The 10954-nt window shown below is 41.0% G+C and overlaps 1 protein-coding gene across 3 annotated transcripts in view; it reads right to left on the bottom strand.

The window, feature by feature from the left end:
• Positions 1 to 1340: 1340 nt before the first annotated feature.
• The window catches only part of NEDD9 (neural precursor cell expressed, developmentally down-regulated 9), a 95605-nt gene continuing 85991 nt past the window's right edge, over positions 1341 to 10954 (bottom strand). For all 3 annotated transcript variants that reach the window (XM_084511660.1, XM_084511659.1, XM_084511661.1), the window contains 5 exons: positions 7794 to 7895; positions 6491 to 6592; positions 4852 to 6075; positions 4416 to 4505; positions 1341 to 2884 (listed from right to left, as the gene is read on the bottom strand). In XM_084511660.1, the coding sequence (XP_084367786.1) occupies positions 2375 to 2884; positions 4416 to 4505; positions 4852 to 6075; positions 6491 to 6592; positions 7794 to 7895 (2028 nt within the window). In that variant the 3' untranslated portion in view covers positions 1341 to 2374. The remainder of the gene's footprint in view (positions 2885 to 4415; positions 4506 to 4851; positions 6076 to 6490; positions 6593 to 7793; positions 7896 to 10954) is intronic.

The following is a 10954-nucleotide window of genomic DNA, read 5'->3' as shown; positions in this document are numbered from 1 at the left end:
TCTCTCTTTCTTGCACATCCAGGGTGTTTGACAGCAGGGAGGGCAACACCTCAGCAGCAGTGAAATGGGAAAATAACTTTTAGAAAACACTGATCTGTCAAGCCATATGGTTGTTTCAGGTGGCATCGAAGCCCAGATACACTTAACTTGGCACACATTAGAAGAGGGAGGCTCTCACTGTTGGTTGAAGGGAGGGGATGGCTGCACTGAGCAAAGCTGCTCTTCTGGTTCTCATGTGGATCTTTTACAGTCCTCTAAGCATCTTACAAACAAGAAGAAATAAGGCCAAATATCATCTTTTATTAAAAAAAAAAAAAAAATCCCTAGTCATTTAACGATTTAAAAATGACTCCCTACGAAATCTGTATACAGGCTCATGATTAAGGTTCTTTTGAAAGCGCAAACTATCAGCATAACAGCTAAGCTTCAGAATGCTTTTTCACTTCCTATGAATATACAGTGGAAAAAATGAACAAGGAAAACCAAACGAATCCCAAACGGCGTAAGTACAAAACACGTTCACGCAGATAATTTTTCGGCTATTGGTTACAATAGGATAAGTACCCTTATTCTCAAGCTAATTTGAGCTTTGAATGTTAAGCCTGAGCCAAGCACCGTGGCTGATCCTGATGCTTCTGAGGTTGGGCTGGGACTTCCTGGGGACTTTCTGGAGCCTTAAAGTGATGTTATGGATGTTAAGAGCAGTCTTTACTCTGAGATGATATAAGACAGCAACATTTCATACACTGATGAAACTGTTTTGTTTCAAGACAGTGAATCCCATTGCAATAAGGCAGATATTTAGATACAAGCAGGGGAACAGAAAAAGTTAAGCAGAAATATCTGTTTTCTGGGTGCTACTGATCTTGTCATGGTGTATTTACCAGCAATTTGCACTCTCCTGCAGTCAGAATACATCAATGTGGCACTACCCTGATTTATCTGAGGACAGTAGTGTTTCTGCTTTTAAAATGCCAGAATCACCTGGAATTTATGAGCTCAGCTGCTCCTATTACCCACTTTGAGGAGTAGCTTCTAATCTGAGGACCATGCACGACTGGTGTTCTGTGACTTAATTTTAGGGGGTACGCAAAAGGCAGCTAATAAAAACAAGTTTATACATGTTTTGGAGCAGCTGGCATACATTAAGTTTCTAAAGGTCCCTGCAACCCTTTACTTTTAAGGGTCCAAGTTGAAAATTATTGTGTAAGATTGTGTCTACTGCTGATGTAATTGCCCTATTAAAACAGTAGGTAATTTCTGGTAATGTTGTAGTGCAGAAGGACCAGTAGCTATGGAACAGAATTTAGGGAAAAAAAAGGCCAGTACTTGAATGGAAGTCAAAATTGAAGTAGATGAAATTTATTTCCACAAATTTTTCCTAGAAAAAAAATAAGTGCCATTTCTTCATCAAATTGTGTATAATGTATACATATGTTTAATTATCCAATATTTCAAATTCCGTTGTTTTTCCTGTATGAATTACAATCCTTACCTTAATCCTTCTGGAGGGACTAATATTTTGAGACATTGCTCATCTGCAGCCTCAAAGATGAGCCCAACGGATTTTCTCAGGATAACTCTGAGTCCATAAACAAGGTTTTTCAGTATGACTTTAATTGCTGATGCAAGGATATACAAAGTAAACATAAATCTATGTTGCTGAGACTCCAGGTTTTAAAATCTGATATCGTATGGTTATTAGAAACAGCAAAATTTGAATGCCATAAAATATTTAATATGTACAGTTCTTTCCTTCTTAGAAGGTTGTTTCTTATATGGCCTAAAAATGCTTTTCTCCCCAAAAAACATACTTTGTTGCTTGTTGCAGTTGTGCATATATCCTACTCAGAATGATTGAATCATATATATAACAAAACAGTGAGAGGGTAGTTAAAGTTCTTGGAAATTACTAGGTTAATTCCATTAAGGGAATGGGGTTCTATGAGAACCATTACACTTGCTTCATGGATCGCTACAAGTAGATTTCACAACCAGTCTATGTGCCAAAATTAAGATGGAATGAATCAAAAAGAGTGTAGCATCCAGTTAAATATACTGAAGAAATAGCAGTATATACAAATGATACGCACTGCTTACCCGACGCATACTTTAAGGTGCTTAATGATGTTTTAGGGAATGTAGCAACATATACATATACAGAGTGTATACATGTCTAAATGTATATTAGAAACACAATATAGAGCCAGATATATTCCCAGCTCAGTGATTTCTTTAGATTTTTTAACTTGTAAGACCATATTTAAAACATTTCATATAAAATATCTTCAAAAAATAAATGATAACATTTACATAAAAATAGTTCCAGTTTGCTTTTCTGTTTCACTGTTCATGGGTCATGTTGTGCTTTGTTTCATAAGGATGCCATCTGGACTAGTGAGAGTTTAAACAACTGTGCCTGATGAGACAGCTCTGTTACTCGGTCCACCATCTCCTGTAGCGCAGCGGTGTTAGGGTAATGCAAGGCAGCCATCTTCGTAGCCATCACGATGCTCTTCAGCAGTTCACACAACTGGTCGCTGGAGTTCCTCACTCTGTTGCGTATGTCCTGAGCTGTCACTTGCCGTGTGAGTGTGTCTCCAATAAACACAAGTTTGTGAGCACTCAAAATGACGAGTTTGCTGTGGGCAACAAAGATTCGGGGGGGCTGAGAACTGTTGACGCAACTGAAAAAGGCATCGATGGTGTTTAGGAGGTAATTGAAATGAGTCTCATATTGGTCAGAGTAGAATAAAAGCCGCTTTCTGTCATGAGAGGCAGCAGTGCTGTTTGCAATCTGGAGAGCTTGAGGTGGCTTCCATTTCGAAATGTCGTTCTCTACAGGCTTTGTGATCTCTTGCTCCAGCTGTTGAAACTGATTGATCTGAAAGACAAATAAAAAGTTTCTCTTCAAATAATGTTCCTATAAAGAGGTTAAGAATTACAATTATACCTTATGCCTCAGAACAGTAAAACAGGTATCCTAGATTAGTGTCACACTGTATAAAAACTAGTGTACGTGTTCTTAACAATATCTTATGTTGGAGAGTGAGGGTGGAGAGTGAGGGAGAGCTTTTTGTTAACATAAAGCCAAACAGAGTTCAGAAGAAAAAAAAAATGTTAAAAACATTCCATTTGCATTCAGAAGCCTACTGAATTTGCAGGCTGTTTCTCATTTAGAATATGCTGAAATCGTAACTGAGGGATGGATCCAACTGGCAATGACAGTTATGCAATCTTTAAAAACCTGCCATTTCTGTGGGGTTTTGAGATGACAAACCTTCAATTCTTGGCTCCTAATTGCTTTTAAAGAAAACAGAAAGAAATGGGAAAATAAAGACAGGCACTTCAGTTTAAGTGCTGATGAAGCAAAAGTTTAATATGCTCAGCATGAAATGCAGAACATGAGGTGTCTTACTGTTGTCCTCCCCACCAAAAGTGGGGGAAACAGGAATGTTCTGAGCTCTTTTGTTTCTTTAATGTAAAATTTGCTGCCATATCACGTGGCAGCAATCTACTGAAGGATTAATGGCACAATGACAGTCATCAGTTTTACATTGCCTGTTTGTTTTTCTTTAGCTTTAAAGTGATGTTAAGCAGTATTAATGGTATTGTTGTTCACTGAATGTATGTGCAGGCAGCATGTGTATTCACTGTGGTTCAGTGACTAAGACACTGGATTATGGGTCGTGAAAATTGAGTTCTCAGGTTGGCTTTGTGACTGACCCACTATATGACGCTACAGAAGTCTGCTTCTCTTTTGGAGGAGAACTTTTGGAGATAGGGACTGCTTTCTATTACATGTACACAGTGAGCCTGCCACAGTGGTATGCTGTAATAAAAAGATAACTGATCTCTTAAACTGAGATGGTTGGAAATTGTTTTCAAGGGAAAAGCTTATTTGTGTCACAAGAGATGTCATTCCAAACACCAAGAGCTGTGGCTTTACTTCCACACAGTTACTGAGTGGCAGCAAGGAAACAAAGTGGGCAGAGATGCTGACTTTCAGAACAGCTAATCTGCAGTAAATACTTGAGCTTTCTTTGGCATAAGCAACGGCTGACATGCCAAGGGCAAGGAAAGTGCTGCAATCCTGATGCTCACCATTTCTCATTTGGATCATGACAGTATGTGTCTTTGTCCTTTGCATTCCTAAATCTGTTCATGGTGGAGCTTGACTGGCACGAATCTGGCTTGGAAAGAAGCTAACCTGGGTCCACTGTCTAGCCAAGATACAGTCCCAGCCATCTGGGACTTCCTAGCTGTGTGTTCTGGCACTCAGGCATGTCTCACTGCCAAGGTACTAGCAGTTGCACAGTGCTAAGGCAAGGGCCTCTCCTGTTGTATTTGACCAGTACTCCATATATGCAAGAACACTACATTTCAGTGTGATTATTGCACCTCAGCAAACATACCTGATGATGTTCTAGCTCCATTTTGCTCTGCTTGATGATATTTTCTTTTTCCAGCAGCTCCTTCTGTTGCCTCTCAAACTCTTCTTTCCCCTGTTTCGCATAATGTAAGAAGACACTGCGTTAAATCAAAACTGCTCCTGAGCTAAACGACAACTTATAGGCCAAACAGCAGGCTTCTTTGTATTGACTTTATCAGTGACAGTAGATCCCTGAGAGCAGGGAGAAGAAAAGGATAGCATAGCTGAAGTAAAAGGCTATTGCTGTTGCCTGTGTGACAGTCTTATTTGAGAGCAAGTAATCACCCTGGTGAAATTACTCCTGAACATGTCTTAGTGTGACAATCTACTTACTATTTTTCTGCATACAGCTTTTGCAAAAAGAAGCACCAACAACCTTTACCTAGTCTTGCACAGAACAAGGTGTTGGGTTTACCTACCTGAAGATGAACGTAATCGTAGTCATCCATCCAGCTCTTTTCTAAGCTCTCGCTGGTGGTATTGTGAGGGTGATGACCTTTACTCAGGAGCGGAGGGAGGGAACCACAGCAATTCTGTGTTTTTTCTCCATGATGTAGCATATGAGGATTGTTATATACGTAGTCAGGAGCGTTCATATTCTCTGGTATGTTCCTGAAATGGGAGCTGCTCAACACCTGTTTGAAGAGCACCTCAGCATTGACGCTGATGGTGGTGGTCAGCTGCTTGGCATCGTCTGGGACTGTCTTTGCCACCATAACAAACCGGTCTAGGTCGTCACACTTGTTCTGCAGTCTGTTGACAGCTAGAACATTCAAAGACCAGTTGTAGCTGTTCAAGTCGTGGCTGGTTTGGGTAAGGATCTGGTGAGAGTCCTCCAGCCTTTGCACCTCCCTCTTCATTTTGTTGTAGAGGCTGAACTCAGACAGACAGGAAGCATTGGCTGCCGACCCTTTTGCAAACTGAAGGTATTCCAGCAGTGACTGCTCTACCTTATCCACAGCAGCATGAATTTCATTGATGTGTTTCTCCATATGTCCGTAAGACCGCCAGTCTGCTGTAGTGAAGGCCATGAGGTTATTGACAGCTGTCTCCACCATCTGCTGAAGGTGATAAAGTCTCTCTATAGCAGTGTCTGGATCAAGGATTAGTCTTTTGTCCTGTGCAGTTGATGCTGACAAAGAAGAGTCTTTTGACACTGTTGAAGATGTGGACATGTTACTCCTTGTGCTTCCTGTGCTGGAGAAAGACAACCTATTTATCCCATCAGTCACATCCAGTAAGCCTTTAGTGTCTTGGAAAATTGGTGGTGGCACATCATATACACCTTCTCTTCCTTCTGAGACCAGACTTTCAATGAGTCCTGTCTGTTGTCCTGGGAATGCAATTCCCCTTGGGGTATCATAAACATCTTTCTGAGGTGCAATTTGCTGTCCAAGAAAATGGTTTTGATGGTTCACAGGGATGTCATAAACATTCTGTTTGTGTGTTACTCCATCAGTGAGTAAAAGCCCCTCAGAAGAAAATTTCTTGTTAAGTTCTTTCCCAGCTGCTTTGGTGATAGGAGGAGGAATATCATACACTCCTTCTGGTCTTGCACTGTGCCCCATTGGAGATGAAAAATCCTGCAAATTTTCCCTCAGGCCTGTATCATCTCGGCATGCAGATGGAGGTATAGCATAGATCTGAAACAGAAAGCAAACCATGAAACCTTTGGCTAGAATAGCAAAATAATTTACATCTTCCATATGGCAAATTGAATGTTTGGTTGGAAGATCTGCTATTGAATTCCGTGGAGTCAGACATTCTGAGTTTGATGGAGCATCAGTTTTAATATCTCACTTTTTAATCTTTGTCTTGATGCAAATTCTCATGGGCAGCAAAATCCAAGAAGGCCGCATGCTGCCACAAGGAAAATCTAGGTCTAATGACCAGTTCACACTCCATAACGTTAACAGTTTTGATACAGTGCTTCACTTCATCAGTTTTAACAAAAACCTTAAAAGCTTAAGGAAACCTTTAAAGTACTGAATCTCATTTTCCTTCAGAATCATATGTGAACTCATTTAAACATGATCTTGTGGAAACTCTAGCACTTACCCCTTTGGCAGGTGGTATATCATAGACTCCTAAAGCTTTCGCTTCTCCCATGGGACGTGAATGTGCAGTCCCCTTAACCAATGTGGGGGGAATATCATATACCTAAAGAAAGAATAAATTGGTTATAGAAGTAAGTTACTTCACAAAAACTCAGGTCTTGGGTAAGTTTTCTTGGTTTCCATGTTTCCTCTCAGACTGAAGATGACCAGAGCTGTGCACCTCTGTTTCATGTGGGACAGCTACTTGGATTTGGCTGGTATTTTGGACAGTTAGGAGGAATTATGCTCTGCTAGGACCCCTTTGGGGAAATGTGTGGATGACAGACTGGAGTGATGAAGTCACGGCTAACTTCCATCCCAAAGGTTAAATCAAGGCCAGTCTATTACAGATATCTGTTGGGGTGAACAGGGGAGCACTACATTCATGCGTCTAGAACTGATGACACCCTCACCAACAGAGATTAGAGGGATGGAGAAATAAGCTTGTGCAAGAACATGCTACTAAACCCTCTGAGATTAAGGCTGCTCCTCAGTATCATGTATCTGCTTTATCAGGTGTAGTGTGGGCTGTCTTACTAGCAGGGAGTAAAGCTGTCTGCTGTTTCAAGCAATCCATTTGGTGTCACGTCCTATGGTACAGTGGGTTCTGCATGTGCTCTAAAGCTAATGTTTGAATGTCTCTTACCCCAGATTTCCCAACAGTTCCATCCACTCAGTGTTAGTCTGTTACGTACTATTGACTGTCAACGTTGTTCCCTAGAGGAGCTACACTACTAAAGAGCCACAGAGAGATGTAGGGCTGTTGAGTTAGAAGTCCTCCAAGCATCCATTCTAGATGCCTGTGGTCTTGGAGATCATGTGCCAAAGGTGTTCCCCAGAGCAAAGATATATTTCAAGTTCAGTGGCATGGTGCAGTAGACATATGGTGAAAACAATTCCCTGTGTGGTAGCTGTTTGTCTGGGAGATAATTTTACCCTTACTGAATGAATTACTGTCAACTTTCCAAAAACAACGTAAAGGAAAAAAAATGTTCCCAGGCAGCAAGTTTATTCTGTTTAGATATTCTGTTTGATCAAAATACAAAAAACAAATGGGAATTTTGTGTTTGGTGTGCTGCCAAGAGCTTAGTAAACTTCAAATACAACTCTGAAATACTTCTGCACTCTGTGAAAAAGTAATTGCATTTAATTAAAACATGTTTTCTCTCTGAAATGAGAGAACTCATTTTGCTCTTAAACTTCTGGTAGAAATTAATAATCTTTTGTGCCCTTTCAGTGCTGTTGGCAGTTTTATTGGTACTTACCCCTTGGAGAGGGCGAACAGGGGGGATGTCGTAGGTATCCTTCTGGTATTTGGAAGGGAATTCATAAACATAACCTTGGCCTGACCTGACTGGAGTTATTACCTGTGGGTTAGAAGAATAGGAAACTTAAGTCTTTGAAGATTTTGGCATGTACTCTCTGTAAATGCATAGGGTTTTCAATATAAGCATTCTAGTATTATTAACATTCACATTTTAGGTGACAATGTCAGTAACACAAGTCTACATATATTTCTGACGGTTGAACTCAGCAAAGTGACCATCAGTAGCTATAAATGTACCATCTATTTCTTCCAGACCACTTCTGACATGGCTGCTTGTTTATCTCCTATTTGTCAAGCAAAGTTTCTCTTTCAGAGAAATAAGAGGACTTTGTCCCTTCCTCTTGTTGACAGCCAGTTAGCATAGACCACACGATGTGATGGTCATACCACCATCTCACTGAGATCAAGGCTACACACACCCTGCTAATCCTACTGACGTGTTGAGTGTTACCACTTACTGACAGAGGCTCCAAATATAATGGGAGTCTTCCTCCTTTGTTCATGGAAGTATTTTCTACCTATTCCAGCAGAATGTCCCATGTTACTGTGCCCCACAGGACAACATCCTGAATAACTGAGTGTGAGCTGTGGCTTTGAAAATTCTTTACCTAGAAAAGCTATGCTTAAACCTACCAAAGTGGGTTATTTAATTATGCTGTCTCCATTTGGTTTGTCTATATTAGTGGCTAAGAGATAGGAAATGTTAAGCCATTCTTTAAGTACGCAACGTGAGAGCAATCTCTGAAAAAAGCTTAGAATTTACATTTTTGGCATTTTTACACCATTAACTGCCACAATGACTTCAAATAAATTTTGGTGAAAAATAAATGCCTTACATCTTGGAAGGCATATGAATGCCAGAATTTCAGTATAGTGTGGTATAAAAGAAATGTTACCTAACCCCCAGAAGAGCTAACTTTATAGTAGAAATACAGCTTAACCTCTGCCGCTGCTGCTTAGCTCCAACAACAATAAATAGAATACTGTAACCTGAAGGCATAAAATAACAAATTACATAGGCCCATACGAGATGTGGTTTTGTGCTCAGCAGGGGAGAATTGTTTACCAGAGCTACTTAACTATCTTTAGAAATGTATGCAAGATGTGAAAGAGAATTTCCAACCACGTGCTCAGTAAAGATCCCACAGCAGTTTTGGCTATAAGAAATCCTCACGTCTTGGCTAAATTTCACTGTGAGTGTTGCTTGGCTGAGGTCTGCAGGGAAACTCCCTGATGTTAACCTGCTACCTCCTCTTTGCTGCATTAACAATGCAGGCTTTTCTTCTTTTTATTTGTTGCATAAATATTGCTGTGTAGTTTTTTTTCAGGGCAACATACTGTGAAAAAAACACTGGATTCCATCCCCCTTCCCCCCCCCCCCCCCCCCCCCCCCGCAGTGACTGTCCTATCACCTATCGCTTTCAAATACAGGTGTGATTCTGCTGTGCGTAGCCCAAGGCAATGTGCCCTGTAGTATGTACACTGTGCTGACTGTGTGTGCCTAAGGTAAGGGAGGAATGTCATGTTTTGTTTTTTTTTTTGTTTGTTTGTTTGTTTGTTTTTGCAGCTGCTTTTCCCTGAATTAGCATCAGAGGACAGGGAAGACAGAACTGGAAGCAATACAATCTCTGCAGTGCTATATCGGTTCACTGTCCATCAGAGAGCTCTTGCTGAAGTGGATGTAGGATTAATAGGATTTAAATACTTATGAGTTTTTAAAAAGGAATCTAAAAATGTAAATTTATTACAGACCGTTTCTTTTCTCCCAGAGTCACCTACTACACTGTAAAAGAGGTTACAGGCAAAACTCTAAAGACAATTCTCCCTTCAGTTACTGGAAGTTTCCCATAATGGCTCACTCCAGACATCACCCCTCCTAGGCCATTCTCATATACTACTGGGATTATGTTGTTTGCCTGAGAAACTTTTAACTTATGTCAACATCGCTTCCCTGTGCTTTTTCTGACCATGAGGGCTAGAGATCTGACTAGCATACTTTTTTTACTTTTTTTTTTTTCCCCTTAAGTTGGGTGCTGCCAGTCAAATGCCTTCCACCCAAGTCAGGAACAGAAGGACTTGATTTGAAGCAGTGTTTACTCAGACGATCCTTCCAGCAGTTCAAAAATCAGTCACAGCCTTGCTTCAATAATGAGTCACCGGGATTTTAAAAATCATCCTTCAGGAGAACAGAAAATGCAAAGTAAAAATCCAAAGGGCTTCTTGTGTTGCCCATCTCTATGAATACTTTTGCCAGCGTTAACACTGTGGCATCAGGCTGCTTGTTATGCCAGGGCAGTGCTTGACCATGACAGAGAAAAAAACAGACTGTTGTTGAGATGCAGGCAGAGGCCCCACTCCAGCTCTGGGAGCAGGGAGAAGTGGTGCACCACTGCAGGTCAGCTCTGCTTTACCGGCTGAGTGGTGCCTCGCATGACAAGGCTGCGAGGCTCCAAATAGATGGGCATCATTCCTCAGGCTGAAATCTTTATAAATCTTTGCTCAGTTGTGATCTATTCCAGAAACTGAACTCCATCCTAAATCTAGATTAGGAGTAAAATTTGACCAGATCTCCTCCAGGCCTCAGATGTAAGATGCTTCTTCCAGTCCTACCCAAGGAGACAGCACACAGCACCTCAGTAGGACCTTTCTGGCACCTCAAGTTCTTCAGCATTTGCACAGCAGTAGTATCATTCAGCTGTGGTTATTCTTGTTGCTCATTCTTAGAGACTCTTCCCATTTTTCAGAAAAGGCTGGCATACCAGATGCCATATGAAAGGCTTAAACAAGTACAAGGCCGCTGTTTTATTTATGGCTGCAATTTGATCCTAAATAACTACACTAAAGTTAGGCTTGCCAGATGAAGGAAGCCAACTGCACTCATCTTTCTGACACTTTTGCATTCGCATTGACTCGACTAAGCTGAAGTGGTCAAGCAACATCACTCCTTTATCTGGGAGCTTCTGGCTGTCATCAAAGGCAGCATGAGGTTAAAACACCCCCTGATTTGGGGGATTCATGAGTACAACCTGTCTACATGACTGACTGTGGACATGAGACCTGACCTGTCTGAAGGCCGTGCTTAGCAGTGCACTGTGTTTA

Source organism: Aythya ferina (assembly GCF_964211825.1).
Source record: "Aythya ferina genome assembly, chromosome: 2".
NCBI lineage: Eukaryota > Metazoa > Chordata > Aves > Anseriformes > Anatidae > Aythya > Aythya ferina.
The sequence above is the reverse complement of the archived record's forward strand: the minus strand, read 5'-3'. Positions and strand labels throughout refer to the sequence as shown.